General features: G+C 40.7%; 1 protein-coding gene across 9 annotated transcripts in view; it reads left to right on the top strand.

Annotated features, from left to right (window-relative positions):
* The window catches only part of IKZF2 (IKAROS family zinc finger 2), a 174,570-nt gene that overhangs the window by 87,081 nt on the left and 66,049 nt on the right, over positions 1-21,440 (top strand). For all 9 annotated transcript variants that reach the window (XM_083354655.1, XM_083354654.1, XM_083354662.1 and 6 more), the window contains one exon: positions 14,620-14,787. In XM_083354655.1, coding sequence (XP_083210781.1) covers positions 14,620-14,787 — 168 coding nt within the window. The remainder of the gene's footprint in view (positions 1-14,619; positions 14,788-21,440) is intronic.

Genomic DNA, 21,440 nt, shown 5'->3' with positions numbered 1-21,440 from the left:
ATATACTTATCTCATAATGCATTTTGCCCAGTAACTTGTCTGATAACTCATTCCTGAAAGTGCTGATCTCTTCAGTGTTGTCTGAATAGCATTTACAAGGATTTCATTCATTCCTTGCCTTTCACAGAAATATTGCAGACCCATTTGGCAGGGGCCATGTTCACTTTGTCTCTTGTATTCTGCTTTCCCTTCATTTCCAGTGTAAGCTGCTTTCCCCAGACAGTGTCTTTTGCTCTCTTCCTCCAGCACTTTCCTCCAGAAATGCAGAAACAGCTTCCATCTTTCACACTTTAAATATATTTCTCCCAAATAATTTCTATTTAGCAAGCTGTTGTGTGAAGAGCAAGGAAGATTTGCTTTATACATTGATTAATTGCTTACATGAGAGAGAATAATCTTTCTCTCAACATTCCCTGCCTCCACATATAGTTGGCTTCTCCTTCTCTCTCTCTTTTCCTTTCCTCACAAGAAAGAAGGGAACAAGACTAATTCCCTTTCTTTTGTCCCCTGGAGGCTGATTAAGGTGAGATACAAAACAACAACAAAAGGGCTGTGTTGACAAAGGAAATTGTTGCAAGGAAAGAAGAAGAAACCAGAGTAAAGTTTTTTGTTGGGGAAGGATGGAGGTTTTCCTGGGGCGCTTGCAGATGGCCAGGCTTTATCTTAGCCAAGTGAAATGAAAATTAAGCAGAGCATGAGCAGGTTGTTCTGACTACTTAAGGACAGATGGACACTACTAGAACGGACAGGTTTGCTTTTTTGTGAGCAGATAAGACGCGGTGGCTCAGTCGGTTAGGACGCTGAGCTTGTCGATCAGAAGGTCGGCAGTTTGGTGGGTCGAATCCTGAGTGCCGTGTAACAGAGTGAGCGCCTGTTACTCGTCCCAGCTTCTGCCAACCTAGCAGTTTGAAATCACGTAAAAATGCAACTAGAAAAATAGGGACCACTACGGTGGGAAGGTAACAGCATTCCATGCGCCTTTGGCGTCTAGTCATGCCGGCCACATGACCACGGAGACGTCCTCAGACAAGCGCTGGCTCTTTGGCTTTGAAACGGAGATGAGCACCAGCCCCTAGAATTGGAAATGACTAGCACACATGTGCGGGGGAACCTTTACCTTTACCTTTAAGACTTACAGAGAGCCAGTCACCAGTGTTCCCCCTTTGTAATCATTTGATTAGTAGAGAGTGCCTCATCTCCCTCCTCCCAGCTTTGCAAAAACCTTCTTCACTTGTAAAGGAAATAAAATATTGGGGTATTAAAACCAGTTTTAGCTTCTACTGGTGCTGATGGCAATGTGATAACCCAAATTCTGTCTATTGTGGCTGTTTCAAGTGATTGGCAAGACTGCCCCATGAGTTTACTCCTGTGTAACCCAGCTACCTCCCTGGCTAAAAACAAAAGTTTCCTGTTTGCACCACACCTTATGACTGAAACAGGAGGAAGCTAGGACAAAGTGGAATGGTAAGACCCAGGAAGATAATCAATTACTGGAGGGACAATTTGCTTTTTTTTTGCAATTGTGCCCTGTTTGGAAGAATCCATAGCCCTTTCAATTCTATTTTAAAAACTGTTTCTAAGACCTGCTGTGGGAGTGAGGGACCTATAGGAGATTTAACTTTATGGATGTGATGATTGGTTTGGCAGGGAACAGGATCCATCTGGTCACTTCAGTCCACACATTTCATTAACAGTGTATTTTATTGGTGTGCAGCCCATGTGACAGGACTTTGCCTTGGAAGTGAGTTGTATGTACAATGATCTGTCACCCTCTTTCAATAATTTAACAGTACAGAAGCCTGCATACCTGAAGTAGGAAACTCAAATGAATTTTATTGGGACTGCTCAACAGCAGAAAATTTCTACAATAATAAAATACCTTCTGGATAATGATCTTATTTCACAGAACAATTACTCTCCCTATTTGTATCAACGATGTTTCTGTTTGAGTCAGCAAAGTTTTGTATCAAGGAATTTCCACTGCTGTATAAAGGAAGGTCCCAAGTGATTTAGATCCAGCTTCTATTTGTTGGATCATATGTAATTGATCATAGCCTCTGACAAACTGTAAGCATCTGCACCTTTCTTGATTCAGATGGAGATAAAGTTGTATATCATTTTTGTGTGGTATGGATGGCACCACAGTCAAAATTCCTGATTTCTTCCTCCAGTGTTTTATGTGAATTTTGAGTAGCAAGAATCAAAGGATAGCATCCTATATATAAACAATAATAAATGCTTACGTTACTCTCTAATATTGGTCCAGCAGAGAGGAATGGAACCTCTGATTTCTTCCGGCTCCCAAATCACCGAGACATCTATCAATGTTTCTTATTCATTAGTATCAAACACTGCTGAGAAGTCTAGAAAGATTAACATGGTAGTATCCCCTATCCTTCTACTGTCAGAGGTCACTGTCTTCCCTTGCTATATCCAGGCCCAAAGCAAGAGTAATTGGCTTCTTTCAGAATAGTGACACCTTGCTTGTCACCTTGCCCTGAAAGTGGATATATTTCAGTGGGTAGTAGAAAAATCATAGGATCCAGCTCTAGATCACAGCACAGCCTCTTTCAGGATATCAGTTCCTTGCATAAAGAGGCATTAATATTTTTCTCACCCATCTGGCTACTCTTTCCTGCCCAACTTTATCAGCTGAAATGGGCAAAGTTCTACAGAATGAAATGTCCTTTCTTTGATTTTCAATATCTTTCCAATTGTATAGGAAACCATTGATCTGTAATAGCATATTATACAGTAGCTTGTTTTTAGCATTAATTGGCAGCGATCAGCATCTGAAAAATTATTCTGCGTATTGTAAATACAGTATTATGACTGATTCTGTTCACAGAAAATAAAAAGCCAAATTGCTTCCCCTGCCTGTGTGGGAGAATGTAATTACTAGCAAACAACAACACAGTGTTACATCCAACATTAAGAAGCCTAGATCTGGCTATTACAGTTTGACGATCTGGTTTATAAGAAGAAAACATGGTAGCAGACATTGTGCAGATACAACATTAAGCCTGTTTCCATGCAACATACCAAATCACAATTTACTGAATAACCCATTATTGACTGGATTCACACAGCGTATCAAACCATAAACCTAAGTTTACAAAATGCACCGGCCAGCTATACACAATATGTCAAAATATAAATAATTTCATTTGGTGGATATGTGAATCAACCTATGACTGGGAAGTTCCAGAATCTGAGGAAACCTCAGTAAAAGTTATTGGGTCATCATCAGGATAGGCAGCTTTTATTTATATACTTGCTTATTACCTCTAATATTCTCTAATATTAAGCCTCTAATATTTTCTAATCTTCTCTAATCTTCTGCCTTTCCATTTTATGGAAACATAATCATGATGTTAAATTCAGATTTTTTTAAAAAAAAAGTGGGGAAGGGGAGAGAAATTCCAAAAGCCCACAAAGGATTAATAAGCAAAAACAGGAAAGAGAAATTGAGAAGTGAGGAATATACAGTCTAGAGCAAAATACGACTGCATATTTTCTTGAAAAGACTAAAACTGGCTCAGAAATAAAACACATGCATTGTATATAGAAGACTGTGGGATCACTCTATGGTATCTCTGTTAAAAAGGATCCCAAATGGTGAGGGAAAACTCTTCCTGAGGGTTTGCAAAGTTGGTGCCATTTATAACATATAATGCTTAACTTAATACTCAGCTCTAGTGCTTCATCTCACAATAATGTGGTTTCATACATTCAAGAAAACATTTAATTGTTTGGATGTTTTCATGTAGAGAGCAGTGTTACAAAGTAATTGTCACTAATGTACCCTGGATATAAAACATAGGAATTCACTTTAAAGCAGTTTCAAATATTAGGTTGTGATATACTGGCAGAGATAATTTGGACATTTTGTACTTCAGCCACTTCAGCATTTTTCTAAAGTAACATTATGATCTTAAAAAAAGAAAAAAAAGATTATATAAGCAGTGCTCTTCTCAGAGCCATTACATTTCCTCTGTTGAGGGAATACTTTTTTGTTCTTTTTCAGAATAAAGCAGTGGCACATTGACTATTCAGATGTTCTCAACCGTACAGAAATTATTTCTGTTTTGATGTAATTTTGTTCTCTGTTTTTGCTGACCCCAGGCATTGCTTAGATGTTTTATCAAATGAAACTTTCCCTTTATGGAAAAGTAGTTTACATGTTTAAGTCTTTTAGTTTAATTTCAAAAAGAAAATAGTGGTTATTCCTAGGTAAAAGGTGGAACTTTCAGTGGTGGGATTCAGCCAGTTTGCACCACTTCAGCAGAAGCAGTAGCTAATTTTTTGTTGCACAGGCCCAGAATGGCCTTCCGGAAGCGGCATCCACACAGAGAACCAGTTGTTCACATATTTGCATCCCATCACTAAGAACTTTATTAGTAGTATGGTAGCACCAAGGAAATTGATGGGCTGGCAGGGTTGTTGCAAACAGTGATCTAAACATGCAGCCAAATAACGTATCTGATTTCTGAGATGGTGGAATGAATTGGACCTCTTTCATCTACAAAGGAGATACTGCATTATTTAGATTTTTTTAATCTTACCTTTATTATTTTTATCAATAACTCAAGGTGATGACCATACCTAATTCTCCTTCCTCCTCTTATGTTCCACACAATAACAATCTTGTCAGATGGGTTGGGATGAGAAAGATTGACTGATCCAAAGTTATCTACCTGGCTTTCATACTGAAGGTAGGACTAGAACTCACCATCTCCCATTTTTTAGTTTGTTGCAATAACCACTAGATCAAATTATTATCCTCTATGAAACCTTCTTTTTCACTCATGCCATAGCTAAGATTCTGTCTAACATGCTAACTTGTTTACTTTTGCCAAATTTTATCTTCTCACTGCTGCCTGGCAGTCTGTTACCTCAGAACTCTTATCCCCCTATTGAGCTCCAAGTGTAAATTACTACTGAAGTAACATACAAGAGCTGTTTTGAAATATGATTGAACGATTTCAGAACTGACATTACACACACACTATCAGAACCCACTTCAGCCCACATCTTAAGAAAGAAGGACTCTTGGAGACAAGATTTTCCAAGCAGTAACTTTTACTAAGAAATAGGAGATAGCAGGCATAATAGACAGGATCTGAGGAATACTCTCACAGATCGATATTTTTAAAGTGTCCCCAAACAAACCCCACCCCACAGTTCATTCGGTCAGTTCCGGATCAGCCAAGCTCCAGGTTATAAGCCTATCATGGGAGAGGAGAGATAACAGTCCGTTTGCAGCAGGATCATTTCCACCCCCCTCATACTTCATTTGGAGAAACAAACCAGATTCCAGAGAGTTTCATTCCTCCCTTTTCCACCCCATTTCTTAGTTGCCCGTAAGATGAGAGGGAATGTCTAGCGAGAAAGCAACTGATTATATTTTGATGGATAGCAAGGAGGCAGAATATACAAAGGTTACATTTAAGGGAGGAAGTGAAAGCTATAAAACTCCATGCCTGTTCCCTCTTCCCCTTGGGATGGCAGAATCCAGGGGGAGATGAGATTTGCAGTTAGCTCAGAGGAAGATAGTTAGAAATGAGGTATAAATGGATTCTGACATCCTGCCCCCCCTTTAAAAATAGGAGAGATCCACCTGTAGAGGAAACAAAAATATAGCTGTTAGCCTGGTTTGCTGGGATATTCTGTATGAAACCTCTTTAACAATTTAGGTGCTCTAATGTGACATTTATTGACCCAATCGTTTTCTGAGGAGGGAAGGTGTTTCCAAGCTACTAGGTATTGAATTTCTCCATGGTACTTTCTAGAATCTAGGATTTCTTTTACCTCGAAGTGTTGTTCTCCTTCAACCATGATAGGAGGTGGTGATGGTGGGGGTTTTAGCCGTAAGGGTGACTGTTGTTCCCTTTTTAGCAAACTGCAGTGAAAGATTGGGTATATATGCCTAAGGTTTTTGGGTAGTCCTAATTCAACTGTTACTGGGTTTATGATTCTTTTAACTGGAAAAGGTCCAATATATTTTGCTCCAAGTTTTTTACAGGGTTGTAGTGATTTAAGGTATTTTGTGGATAAATATACCATCTCTCCCACCCTGAATGGTTTGGGATCGACTCTTTTTTTGTCTGCCTGTGTCTTGTATGTTTGTCTAGCTTCACCTAGGGCTTTTGTAACTATTGGCCAGGTGTTTTGCAATTGTGCAATCCATTATTTCAGTGATGGGATTTCCAGTTCGTTTGTGATTAGTTCTGGCATAGGGCTGAAACTTTGACCAGTAGCTATTTGAAAAGGAGTGTAACCCGTGCTGGAGTGGACTGCATTATTATATGCCACTTCTGCAAAAGGCAGTAGGTCCGTCCAGTTTGTTTGCTGGAAATTAATAAAGCAACTTAAATATTGCTCAAGTACTGAGTTAGATTTTTCACATTGAGCGTTCGATTGAGGATGATGACTAGCTGTCAGTCCTTGGGTGGTTCCTAAAAGGGATAAAAATTCTTTTCAAAATGCCAATGTAAATTGCACCCCCTATCAGATATGATGTGTTGTGGTGCCCCATGTAATCTGCAAATATGCTGCACGAAAAGTTTTGCTAAGGCTTTCGCGTTGGGGATCTTTTGGCAAGGGATGAAGTGCACTTCACTTGTTTGGAAAACAAGTCCGTGACTGTCCAGACTACAGTGTTCCCATTGCTTTCTAGTAATTCCACTATAAAATCCATGGCTATTTCTTTCCATGGGGCTGAGGGGTTCGCCACCAGTTGTAACAGTCCTGGCAATTTCCCTTGCAGCCTCTTAGCCATCGCACAAATTTGGCAGCTGGCCACATAGCTTTCTATGTCCTTTTTCATGGATGGCCACCAAAATTGCCTTTTAGTTGAGTTTAAGGTTTTTACAAACCCGAAATGTCCTGCTGATTTTGTACCATGGCACAGGTGCATGAAATTGATCCTCTGGGTGGCCGGTATGTATAACTTCTCACCCACCCAGGGTAGTCCATCTTTAATTGTGCACACATGTCTATTTTTCTGGAACCATTCATCACTTTCCAAAGACTTTCGGAATTCTATTCCAGTTTGGCTATCCACCTTTGGCTTCATTTTAGCTTGGGACCTGATGGTGACTGGTGCTGCCGGTTGTTGTTCAGGTATAAGTGGTTTAGAGTCAGTGACTCTTGTGCTGTTGTATTGGGGCATGCGAGATAATGCATCTGCCAGGAAATTCTCTCCCCTGCCCCGGTAAGTGTTTGAGAGTGAAATTGAATTGGTGAAAATGTTGGGACCAGCAGGCTTGCTTAGAAGTGAGTTTCCTGGGTGTTTTTAGTGCTTCCAAATTTTTGTGGTCTGTCCAGACCTGGAAGGGGATTTTATTTCCTTCCAGGCACTGGCGCCATTTAAGTAATAACCACCTCACAGCATATGCCTCCTTTTCCCACACAGCCCAACGTTGTTTTGTCTCCATGAGTTTCCTGGATGTATATGCACACAGTTGCAGTGCCCCCTCATCATTTTCCTATAACAATACAGCTCCCACCACCACATTGCTTGCATCTGCCTGTGTTACAAAGGGTTTATCAGGGTCCAGGGGTCTCAGTATGGGTTCGGCAGAAAAAAGTTTCTTTAGCCTCTCGAATGCCACTTAACATTCCATTGTCCACTTCAGGGGCTGGCTGGGTTTCACTGCCCCACCCCATTTTCAACAAATTCATGAGGGGCAGGGCTATTTGGGTGAACAAAGGGATGAATTGGCGGTAGAAGTTTGCAAAACCCAGGAAACTTTGCAATTGCTTCCTTGTGTGGGGTGGTGCCCATACTAATACTGCCCTGACTTTCTCGGGGTCCATTTCGATGCCCTGCTGGAATATGCAATACCCGAGGTAGTGTATTCTTTCCTGGTGGAATTCACATTTCGATAATTTTGCATATAGGTGGGTGGCCCGCAATTTTTTTAGAACTGCTTTGACTAGATTAATGAGCTTCTCTTTGGTCCTAGTGAAGATAAGGATGTCATCTAAGTAAACCAGGACCCCCTTATATAGGTGTTCTCTTAGCACTTCATTGATTAATTGCATAAAGACTGTGGGGGCCGCTTGCAGTCCAAATGGCAGAACTTTGAACTGATATCAATCCATTGGACAATTGAATGCAGTCGTCTATTCATCTCCTTCCTTGATCCTAACGTGGTAGTATGCTAGTTTGGTAAAAATCATTGCTTTCGATAGGTGGGATAGCATATCCTTCATTAGGGGTAGGGGATACAGATTACTTTCCCTAATTGCATTCAGGGCATGGTAATCTACGCACAAATGCATAGTGTCATCCTTCTTCTCCCTAAATAGGAACGGAGGGGCCATTTTGGGTTTGGCAGGTTCAATAAATCCCCTTTCTAAGTTTTTATTTATGAATCTTTCCATCTCCTCTGTCTCTTTAGGGCTCATGGAGTACAACCTGGGCTTCAGGAGTTTTGCCCCGGGTTTGATTTGTCTAGCACAGTCTGTGGGTCAGTGAGGAGGGAGCTCATCTGCCCGTTCCTCATTAAAAACTTCAGCAAGGTCCCTGTATTCTTCCAGTATTTTTGGTAACCCCTTCTCTTCTCCCACTGATGCTGTCTCCACTCGTCAGGTTTGGGGGGGCTTTGGGGTTTTAGGTTCACACGATCCCCCTCTGGGAAGTTGAGTTTTGCTGTCTTCCAATTTACCCAGGGGTTCCATTTCTTTAACCATTGCAGCCCTAAAACCATTGGGCATTCCACGCCTGGGGTCACTACAAATGTTATAGCTTCCTCATGGGTCCCCAGGGACAGGTGAACTGGTAAGGTGGCTAGAGTAGGTGGTACCCCCCCGCTATGGACCCATCTAACTGGCCAAAGGATATTGGTTACTTTAGTCTCCTTACTGGAATGCCCAAATTCCCCAAAAGTGTCGGGCTGATGAGGCAGCAGGTGCAGCCAGAGTCTATTAAAACTTTCACTTTGACCGCTTCGGGCATAGAGGGAGCTAATATAGTCACTGTCTTGAGGATGGGTGGAATGGATCCACTTACAAGGGTTTCGCCCTCTGAGCTGTGCTCCGAAGTGTCCACCGCGGTGTAGGCCAGAGTTCCCTCCCATTCCTTGGCAGGGGTTGGGGACTCTACAGCTTCTATCGCCTCAAGGCAGGCTCTTTTGGTTTGGCTGGGGACTTCCCTGATTTCCTGGTCGGTGATAGGTCTGATTTGTGCTGAGGGGTTTTTGAACGGGATTCTGTGGCACAGTGGCCCTCTCTCCTGCATTTGAAACAGCCCATTGATTTCTTAGCCATAGCTGGTGGTTTCGCTGACTTGCACATCTGCTTGGGAGGCTGACAGCCCCATGGATTTTCTCGGCAGTGCCTCTTCAGTAGGTCTATCTCCGCCTCCTCTGCAAGGACATACCAGTCATCGAGGTGGTGTGGGTCCCCTTGAGGTAGGCAAGCATCATAAAGGTCGTAGTTTAGCCTGTCTTTGAAATGGCTAAGGAGGATATCTTCCGGCCAGTTCAGCTTGTTGGCAATGGCCCAGATTTCTTGTGTATATTCAGCCACTGACCATCTGCCCTGCCTCACTGTTTTGATTCTCTCACGGGCCTTACGATCACCTAGGGGGTCCTCAAATCACCTTCTCAAAGAGGATATGAACCAGTTGAAGTCGTTGAGCTGTGGGGCATTGGAGTCATGCAGGTTCACCACCCAGTCTGCGGCTGGTCCCTCCAGGGCACATTGCATGATACGGATGCGGGTTTTGTCGCTGGGGATATCCCGTCCATATTCTTCCATATAACTGAAGAATTGAATTAGGAAAAACCCCAAGCGTGGTGGCTCCCCCTTGAATTTCACTTCCAGAGGTGGGAGTCTTTGAATGGATTGGTGCCTTTGCCACTGGTGGTATTACCCCCCCATCCTTATCCCCATCTGTGGGTCGGCGGGCGGTGGGTGCTGCTGAGGTGGTAGCTCTGGGTTCAGCGGACATCCCCAGTGCTACAGGTTCTGGATCTCCCTCCCACTGTCTCTCCAGCTACAGCTCCAGGCACTGGTGCAGCTGCAGGACTCAGGTTTCTCCTCCCTTAGAGAGCCAAGCCTTTTTTTAATCAGATCAATAGCTTTCTCTAGGATCCAGTCTGAGTGTGGTGCATAACTACCATTCTCCCCGCTTATGTGCAGGGAATTCTCCATCTCTTGCTTCCATTCGGGTTGGTGGTTGCCCCGTCTCAGGTTCACTTTCCTCGATACCTTTTCCCACTCGCTTTTACTTCCAACACCCATCAACCACCGTGGGTTGTGGTCGCGCATCTCCACCACCTCTTCCATGGAGGAATATGATGCTTCAGCTCCGGATAGTTGGTGGGATTTTGTTCGGGGGGAAAGCTCCCTTTCTGTGGGACTTCATTCCTTCCCTGACTCATCGTTAGACATTGTAGTTTTTGCAAAGTCCCCCAGTGAGGTTATTCCTTCCAGGTTGACTCTTAATGCAGATCCTGTCTAATGTCAGAACCCAGTTCAGCCCACATCTTAAGAAAGAAGGACTCTTGGAGACAAGATTTTCCAAGCAGGAACTTTTACTAAGAAATAGGAGATAGCAGGCATAATAGACAGGAATCCCCTCACAGATTGATATTTTTAAAGTGTCCCCAAGCAAAGCCACCCCACAGTTCATTCGGTCAGTTCCAGATCAGCCACGCTCTAGGTCAGGGGTGTCAAACTGCCGGCCCATGGGCCGGACGCATCAAGACAAAATTGCACCCACCCCATTGCTGGCAATGGGGAAAAAGCTCTGATACGTTGCGCGACATCATGTGACGTCGCAACTTTGACACCCCTGCTCTAGGTGGTAAGCCCATCGTGGGATAGTAGAGATAACAGTCCGTTTGCAGCAGGATCATTTCTACCCCCCTTGTACTTCATTGGGAGAAACAAACCAGATTCCGGAGAGTTTCATTCCTCCCTTTTCCACCCTCTTTCTTAGTTGCCCGTAAGATGAGAGGGAATGCCTAGTGAGAAAGCAATTGATTATATTATGATGGATAGCAAGCAGGCGGAATAAACAAAGGTTATATTTAAGGGATGAAGTGAAAGCCATAAAACTCCATGCCTGTTCCCTCTCCCCCTTGGGATGGAGAATCCAGGGAGAGATGAGATTTGCAGTTAGCTTAGAAATGAGATATAAATGGATTCTGACACACACACATTACACATAGCATGCACACACACACACACACAGAGAGAGAGAGAGAGAGACAGACAGAGAGAGAGAGAGATCTACACATGTACACATATATACACACCCATGCTACATGAAAATAATTTGTAACTATATGGAGAAGAATATGTTAACTACCTTTCGTTTTAGTCACTAGTTGCTTGTGTATGAATCAACCTGGAAGAAATAAAATAAGTCTATTACACATCCCTTGCCTAGTCTCCTGGAAGCTTTTCTTTTTAGACTTGTGGTGATGTAACACCCCCAGTGTAAACAGAAGTAGGCAGTAATTGTGGTTATGAAATATAATTAGCTGCTGAGCTGCTGTACTCTGGCATGATATTAATATGTATCATGAATTAGTTCTTAGCCTTTTATGAAACTTGTATACAAAATTCTACAAATAAGTTTTGATATATAGGTATTGATTGGGGCATAGCCAAGGATATTACCGTATTTTCTGGCGTATAAGATGACTTTTTAATCCATGAAAACATCTCAAAAGTTGGGGGGTCGTCTTATACGCCGGAAAATCAGCGAGCCCGGGAAGGCATGCCCTCCCCTCTCACTGTGGAGGAAGCAGGGCAGGCTGGTGTCTGGCAGGAGCCGGCAGGGCAGTCCTGCGCATGCGCACACTCCCTGGCTGTTAAGGAGCACTCCTTAGCAGCCGGGGAGTGCGCGCATGTGCAGGACTGCCCTGCCGGCTCCCGCCCGACGCTCTTCCCTCTTGAGGCAGCATCCCCGAGGACTCCTTAGGAGCCGGGGAGCGATGCTGCCTCAAGAGGAAAGAGCGTCGGGTGGGAGCCGGCAGGGCAGTCCTGCACACGTGCGCACTCCCCGGCTGCTAAGGAGTGTTCCTTAACAGCCGAGGAGCGCGTGCGTGCGCAGGACTGCCCTGCTGGCTCCCGCCAGACACCAGCCTGCCCTGCTTCCTCCACAGTGAGAGGGGAGGGCGTGCCTTCCCGGGCTCGCTGATTTTCCGGCGTATAAGACGAAAAATCTTGAAAATCATCTCAAAAGTTGGAGGGTCGTCTTATACGCCCAGTCATCTTATACGCCGGAAAATACGGTATGTCAATTACCTAAAACCGTCCTCAGTAACAGAATGGCCAAACTGTAATTTTGAGTCATCTTCCAGAAACATTCAATACTCTGAACAGTGAAGTTCTTCCTTAGTTAAGGATATTAAATGATTTTACCTCGAAAATCAGAAATAAACTCCGGGGGGGGGATCCAAAGGATTAATCAACTCAGGAGAAAACACACAGGCTGTGTTTGGATCCTTTCTGCTTCTGTTGCAGAAAACCACAGACACCCTCATGCATGCAACGTATATCCTTCCTGCCTGATTCAGATCTACTGAATAGGAGTCCCCTCTTTCTCTCAGCAGTTGGTTTCATAGCCAAATTCTTGTTACCCTTAGGAAGTTTTTTGTAATATTCAATTAGAATTCATTCTGCCAGTTATTATTCTATGACCTGCATGCTGAATCAAAATATACTTTTTCTTCCCAAGTATTTGAGAGAACACACCAAATTTCTTCCTTCTCTCTTCATCAGCCTAACCTGTCCCTGATTGTACTTGATGCCCATTCATGAAACTTACCATTTAAAAAACCCTTCTTAAAAATGTATTCAGACCTGGTTATTCAAGTTTGAGTTTAACCAATTCAGAAAAAATAGGTTTATTACTTCCTGGGATTTGGAAATTACACTTATGTGGATGCAACTTAAAAGTGCATTTGTTTTCCTTTCATGGTACTAGCTCACATCCAAGACAGCACATTAGGGTTTGACAAAACTATCAGCTACTTCATTCAGTATGCTAGGGTGCAGTTCCTCTGGTATGTGAGATTCATTCAAATAAAGAGACAGTCCTTGATCATGATTCTATCTCAAATTTAATATTGCTCCTTTACCCTACTTGTTATAATTTCCTAAAGAATGTGTCGTGTTTTGATGCAGTAGATTGAATTGAGTAGTTCCAACTTTTCTTTGTTACCTATTAGCATTATGCTGTCTCCAATGAGCTGCTTATTTTATTCTTTTACTTTTCTTTTGGTTTGGACACATTCAAAGAATCCACTTTGGATTTTGTTAGCATCCTTTACTAGCTTTTAATTTATTCCATTTTTTGCTTTATTGCGACTGGTTGTACAGTCCTAGACTACTTCTTGTGTACTATTTCTTCATAATGTGACCTTTTAGTACCCTATATCTGCCCTTTGGGGCGGGTTGAAATATATAAGATGGTATTAATCTTATATATAGCCTCCAAAGCTAAATTAATCAAGTGTTTCACAATTAAAAGAAATTAGGGAAACCGCTTTGTATCTGTCAAAGAAAAGCATGACTTTTTTTTTCCCTCTGACCATACAGCCCTTTGTGCAAAAATTGGCTACCTTCATATAAGTCCCTGGGCCTGAACTGTCAAGACAGAAAAGGCTTGAATATCAGGAATGACAAGTAGACATATTAATGCTATTAATAGTCATATGAAAAGCTTTGCAGATAGTTGAATTAGAAATGTAATTTGATTTCTAAAATCTAAGTTTACAATTTAGTTTGAATTCACAAGAACTGAAACTACAACCTATTAAAATAGGTTAGTATTAGTATTAATTAGCATTAATTATATTTAATTTGCTAACCTGTAAAATGTACAGCTTCAGATTGCTTAGAAATTACTTCGCTGTTCCCTCATGAATATACCTAAATTATTTAAAAAGAACAATAATATAAACAACAATGTTCTTTCCTTGTTGCAATGTTAACCGACGTGTTACTTTGTCAGTCACATCACAACATTGCAGAAGAATGTTTTGACAGTTACAAATTGAGGATTCCCTCTGCCATGTTTCAAGTGGTTCTTTACTTGCAGATAGAGAAATGTATTTGGCCATGATAATGTCTGCTTGAATTGTGGAAGAGAATTTATCATTGATGAAGCTTAAAATGTCTGTATACAATTCTTACATTTGCAGTTTTAATTTTGTGGTAGGAGATAATGCTTCATGATTTTCAAATGAGTTTGTAGCTTTTTCTTGGATTCTGCAGGGTTGTATGATATACTTAATTTGATCACTGGTCCTCCTAAGTGTTTCTGAGCTTTCCTTTTCTACAGCTGATAACTGTCCTTTCCTTAGCATAGCTCTTTTCTGCTTAAAGTATTGCAATTGTCCCATTTAATTTTAGATGCCTACAATAGCTGAATAATGAAGTCATGGGGTTTGATTATGAAGTCATGTGGTTGGAAAAAAAGGCTACGAAACAGCTGCTAACTAAGGTCAATCTAGCTGCTATGAATTGGTCCCTTATTTTTCAGATGGTTGTAATATATGTTGAGGATGAAGATTTTCAGCCTATCTAGATATTAATGGTCTTTCAATTAGTGTTTCTTAGGTGTTGTTTCTCTTCTTTCATCTGCTATAGGTGAGCGTCCCTTTCACTGTAACCAGTGTGGAGCTTCCTTCACCCAAAAGGGGAATCTACTGAGGCACATCAAATTACACTCTGGAGAAAAACCATTTAAATGTCCCTTCTGTAGCTATGCCTGCCGAAGAAGGGATGCCCTCACAGGACACCTCAGGACACACTCTGGTGAGTTTCTTGTATTTTTGCTTTTAGCACTAATGCCAGACTGAACTCTGCACAACAGTGTTCTTTCAATCAGTCAGTCCATGTGTCAGTCCATCTGGATCTATAAAGTCTCTGTGGATTGAGTGTGCAGGTTCTGAGGCAGCATGATTTTGTAGCTCTGTGCTCTGAATTTGTGTCTAGGCACAAAGGTCAGAGACTAACCTTGTCAACCTATGTGCTCTAACATTGAGCTTGGTGCCTCTCAGAACTCCATTAAAACTGACCACTACTTGAAAAGAGGCTTATCTCTTATTTTCTAATTATAGTACCCTAGTGCTATAGAGGAGGGACGCGGTGGCTCAGTGGGTTAGGACGCTGAGCTTGTCGATCAGAAGGTCGGCAGTTTGGCGGGTCGAATCCCGAGTGCTGCGTAGCAGAGTGAGTGCCTGTTACTTGTCCCAGCTTCTGCCAACCTAGCAGTTCTAAAGCACGTAAAAAAATGCAACTAGAAAAATAGGGACCACTACGGTGGGAAGGTAACAGCGCTCCGTGCGCCTTTGGCGTCTAGTCATACCGGCCACATGACCACGGAGACGTCCTCGGACAAGCGCTGGCTCTTCGGCTTTGAAACGGAGATGAGCACCGGCCCCTAGAGTTGGAAATGACTAGCACGCATGTGCGGGGGAACCTTTACCTTTACCTTTAGTGCTATAGATGAAATAGCACTAGATGAAATTGGATCAAAACTGAATTGGGGATTAAATATTCTTCAAAAATCAGAATATTATTATTATTTTTTATTTTTTTATTTTAATTCCATTTATATCCCGCCCTTCTCCGAAGACTCAGGGCGGCTTACAAGCTTAGCAGTAGCCTTAATTCTATGTATATGCCTGCTTATTAGGGCTTTCACACACACCCCAAGCGGCATTATTACAAAGTCAGTTTATTGCCCCCAACAATCTGGGTCCTCATTTTACCTACCTCGGAAGGATGGAAGGCTGAGTCAACCTTGAGCCTGGTGGGATGCGAACCTGCACTAATTGCAGGCAGCTGGTGTTACTTAAGGAGGCATTAGCCCACTGCTCCACCAAGGCTGGAAAACCTGGAAAACCATAATAGCTTTCCTTATATTCTCAGAACTAAGAATGAGTGACCTGTTAATGAGGATATATCTTTGTTTTACTCTTTTTATATTTGCTCTTTCATAATGTAATTACATTTTAATAACTTAATTATAAGAAATAAATCAGCATGACAATAAGTTTTTCAGGCCAAGAATAATATAAAAGTTCACAAAAGATTAAGCTGTTTTTCAATTTCAGTTTTCCCAAAACTCTGTATAATGTAACTTTGTAAACCATGATTACTACCTGGGAATTTTAAAAAAAGCATTTGAGATGGAAACTTATCCACAATTTTGCTTTATTTTTTTTGCAAAATGTTCCATTTAGAGTTCTTGCAGATATATGAAAGAAAAATGTCGAGCAATTATCAGTCTATCAGTGTTTAAAGTTTTTCCCCTCAAAAGGAAAAAGAAGATATAGCTCTGAGAAAGATGGAAGGGTTACAAATTGATGATATTGTTATCTGGAGCATTTGTAAAATTCAGTGATTGAATTACAGTAAAGGTGGTTGCATGATAATTGCCTCTCCAAAAGTATTTCCAATACTTAGCAAAGGAGTTGGAATAAATTCTGCTTTCTCTGTCTGAGGAAAATACTATCCTGTTCTGATGAGACTCTGCCTTTGAATTTTTAATTTACATTATCTTCAACTTCAGGATACTCTCAATTAATTTTACTCCATCTGAAAAGGATTCTGTAAAAGTTACCAAATCTAGGGAGCTGCTTTTTGTGTTGTTAAGCTAAAGTTGAGTTAATATTACTAAAATCAGCTTACTTAAGTGGCATAGTGAGTTGATTCATACTATTGCTCATACTATTGCTTTAGTTGTTTATTTTTTGATAGATTAAACATACAAAAGTACTTATATCAACAGACCTATTTCAAGTTAATATTTTGTTTGTCGTTTCCTTTCAAACTAACACACTTCAAGTAAAGTTGGGAAATTCTAAGAGAGTTCTGACTGATGTTAGTTTCAACAAGTAAAAGGGAACTAGGGCAACGGGTATGAAATTTCTATATTCAAGTTACCAAAATGAAGTAAATCACTGTTGGTTGTTTAGAACAAAACAAATGGATCCGGAATAAATTAAAATGCAAGATAGTTAAAGGAAATAGAGACAGATAAAAAGCAAACCATAATCTCTCAAACTGTTCATAATCCATAAAAGTATAAAATGCATTCTCTGTTTTTGCTTCTTTCTATTATACTGTAAGCATATATCTTGGTTTCACCAATTTCAGTAAAGTCTATTTTTCAGCAACATTTTGCTCCGCCCCAGCCTCAGTACCTGACTTGTATCCAAAAGAATCAATTTGTTGTTATACCATACTAAAGAGATATTGTATGGTGGGATGGCATAGTTTACTGAAGTTCCCCAGGCTTAACATTGGCAAGTTAAAGTTCTTAAATGTACGGTAATCAAATTTTGTAAAAAAAAAAAGTATCAGTCCTGAATATGTCCTAATGATGCTCTTAAAGCCACCAGGAATCATATGATTTTGGTACAGAAATAATAGAGGTTTTATTGTGCACAAAAATCAATGAGGTTTTCTCCTGTGGATTTCTTACTTTCTTTGATTTCAAACATTTAACACCCCTAATGCTGGGCCTTATTTCCCTTCTTTTTTTGTGAAGGTGTCTCATTCAAACTGTTAGTAAAAAAGATACTCACAAAGCTTTTTATTCCAGATTGAAAAGAAGAAGAGATATATTATAAGTAGTTAAAATTATGGTTTCCACAATGTCTATAGATGAGTAGAGGGCACATGTAGATGTTTGTGGGAAGACGTGACTTACTTAAGGGATAGAATAAAGTACAACTATACTGTGGGAGATGTATAAATTGCAAGGAAAGAAATTCTCAAGGATTTCTTTGAGATGTAAAGATTAATTAAATGTATCTATGAGTTTTTGACTGAAGAAAAACAAACATCACTGGAAGTTGCGAAGAAACATACACAAGTAGTTTTAGAATACTTGTTTCATGTGGCTACGTGGTCATCATATTCTCTGAAGTGATTTGAAAATGAGTACGGTATGCCAGAGCCCAAGGTTGATTTATTTCAAGCTCTTTTAAAATACTAATTTTTTTAGAAGAAACGTCTCATTATTAACCCACTAAACATTTTTCTTTTGGAATTTTTGTAATGAGAAAACAGTGTAAAAATAAAAATAAATAAATGATATATTACTAAAGTAGCAAAACTCAGAAATATAAAGCAACTATTAAAGAAACAGTATCATCCAGGAGGCAAAATCATGACATTTCTGATCAGCTATTTATAGATTATTCGTGTTCTTTCAAGTATCTAATGGAAATTAAAGCATTCTAAAATAAAGAAATACTGCCTGGAATATAGTTTGGCATTGCTATTGCTGCATATGAGGCCAGATGCAAGAAGGACAGGTTCTTCAAAGTGGAAATTTGACAGGCTTGAGGCAGCTTTTTTTCTATAGAAAATATGAAGATATTTGAGCTACAAGAGAGACTAAGATGAACTTCAGGATCTCTGAAAGTAATTAATGGGAAGTATGCTACCCTACAGCACATAAGAAACTCACATAACAGCCTATGGGCATGAAACCTCATAGGTACTAAGAATGCTTTTTCCAGTGTGACCTAGAAGTTCATAAATTCTGAGTGTACTAGTTAATGTATGGGACATCTACAGTATAGAAAGCATTCTTTTAACTGTCTTTTAAAATCTTCTATTAAAGGGATCAAGGATAACTCATACAAATTTTCTTCACATTCTGTTTTATAGTCTTGGTGAACATGTCATCCTTACTTCTGTATGAACGCATAGCTCTTATATATTCCCTACTTTAAAATCTAATAAGAAACTCTAGTATTAGGAGTTTCATTTGTTATAGTTAAGACAATCAACATGTATTTTATTTATGTACAAATAGTAAATAAGTTGTAATAGTGTTAAGTCGCTTTTTAACATAAAATTGCTCTTAATTTTCCTATAGCTGAGTCCCACATTCTTTCCCTCACTCTGGGGAAGGGAGTGAGTGCCTAGAGAAGATTTTGATGTGGTTACATTGGTAAGAGATTCTCCTTTTCACAGTCCCAGCCTCTGGCTTGCTTCAGTGTGAGCTGAACAAGTGTGAGCTCTTCCTGTCATTCTGGTGGTCAGGACCACTTCAAGAGTTCTTCATTTTCTTTCCTTGCATTTGTTTTATTTTTTCTCTGGTTTTGGCCTTCCTGTTTTGAATTTTCAGCAGAACCAATGATTTGCAAACTAACGGACAGCAACAAACTTCTAGGGATACCTCCAAGAATCATTTCCATTGACAGAAGTGAACAAGAGATTCAAACTCCAGTTATGCAACAATATACTCCTGCTGGCCACAAATTTCTGTAGAAGGAAAATTGTAGTGGATAGGCTACAGTGGGCCCAGGTTGTCCTATTAATTGAACATGGTTCATTTGCCAAAATCCCAATCATAAACTGTTCCAGCAATACTAAACCTGCTGCAAAGAGGGATTCAGAATAACAGAGCTGGAAGGGACCTTGGAGGTCTTCTAGTCCAACCTCCTGCTCAAGCAGGAAGCGCTATACCATTTCAGACAAAAGGATTAAGCAAATGTGGTAGACATCCAAAGGAGGGTGTACCCACACCCCACTCATCTCCAGAGGACTTACAAGCTGCTTTGGCAAAGTTCACTGTGGCTACAATCCACCTGAACCTCCTTCTCTCACTGAAGTCAATGCATCCCCTCCCTGGAATCTGGTCAGTGATTTACAATGGGTGTTAAAATTATTGCAAACAAACTGAAGGGTTTATTTTAAAGATGAATGTGGATAATTGATCCAAATGATCTGCAGGGCTACAAAAAGGCTTTTAAATCTGCTTAGCCTAGCTATTTCTTAATTTTTAAAAGAAGTGAAAAATGAATAAATAAATGCAGAAATTCAGTTTGAAACTAAAATGATATTTTCAGCAAATGGGAATAAATACACCCCATATAACCATCCTATCTTTAGCTCTGTACCTCTCTTCAAGTGTGATCAATTATTTTTTTCAAGTTTAACGCACTGAATCTCCTTTTAAAGCATTTCAGGATTAGTGTAGAAGGAAGGTTTGAACTTAGACTATGATCTAGTGGGAGCATCTCTTGCAGGACTCCACCCAGTTGAAATCATCCTGAAACCTCTGCAAGGAATCTTTCCAGAGGATCGTGCCCAACATCACTGAGTAATATAAATGGGAATTCATAGCCAGAAAGTTGCAAACTTCAAATGGCCAATAGAACTTCAGCTTGGGATAATTATCTGAAACTTTATCTGCCTCTTGTATAAATATATAAAACAAGACCTTGGAACTCGCTAGTGCTGAAAAACCAGAAATGAGCATTTCCCTGATCACACAGTCTTTACTTCCTTAAGAAGGAGCTCAGCAAAAGAGGACTTCTTCCAAATTTGCCAGACTTGACTGGATTGCGTCTCCTACAGGAATGCTAAAGGGAAAAAGACGAGGGGGTCTATTGACCGGTTTAAACAGAAAACAAAAGAAAACATTTGCAGCTTTAGTTGTAAAGAGTGCAATAAGTTAAAAGGAAATCTGGAAGACTGAAATGCAAAGGGACTCCCCCCAGTTTTTTTAAAAAAATTATGGTGCAGATCTCTAATTCAGTATAGCAATCAACTGCTTGTGCCCAGACTCTGAAGAAGCTCTGGGGGAAACTGAAGAGGAGAAGATCCCTCTGAAACCTGCTTTGATTTGTCAGCATCCAAAGGGCTTCCCAGTTTTCAAGGCTTTCCAGGAAAGAAGTAAGAAAGGCCATTTACTTTGATGTACTTGATTTCCAGGTTGAGGGTGGGAGAAGGCAGCAAGTGCAGAGAAACCATCAGAGCTGCCAAGTCTACCTTCATTCCAGCAGGCATCTCAAGTCATTGCCTCTCCTGCCTCTGCTTCTTCCAGCACAATTCTGTCCCTGTTATCTGGCTGAAGATGACAATGATGGGTGGGGTGGGGGGAGAGAGAGAGAGAGAGAGAGAGACAGACAGACAGACAGACAGACCAACAGACAGACAAACAGACAGACTTTATCTACTTTATTTTACTTCCCCACAATGAGTGCTGAAGATGTGGCTGCTCTCCTCTGCCTTTCCTCTAGTCTTAATTAGCTGGTTACAACTATGTATCTGGACTTTGAGCAGATCATCTCAACTTTTCTGCCTAAGATAGCAAAAGCCGGGGGGGGGGGCTCCTGAGGACAACAGGAATTCAGATTATCGGAAAATCTACTGGTTTCCTTTCAAGAGTCTCACTATAACTAAGCCTTCCCACCATGATCCCCAAACTTTGGCCTGTATCAAACTATTCTACAAGACTCAGAATATCCCTGCTTCCCAGGGAACTATCACTCATTGGTTGTTCTCAACACTAATGCCATCCTGGGGGACAACAGTTGCCATGTGTCTTCCATATTTTCTTTGATAAAGCACTATCAAATTAACTCTTATGCCTCATCTGAAGCATCTTTCAGCATGAAGATACTACAGAACATATTTGTAGAAAGGGATACAGATAA

This window comes from Vipera ursinii (assembly GCF_947247035.1).
Source record: "Vipera ursinii genome assembly, chromosome: 1".
NCBI lineage: Eukaryota > Metazoa > Chordata > Lepidosauria > Squamata > Viperidae > Vipera > Vipera ursinii.
The sequence above is the reverse complement of the archived record's forward strand: the minus strand, read 5'-3'. Positions and strand labels throughout refer to the sequence as shown.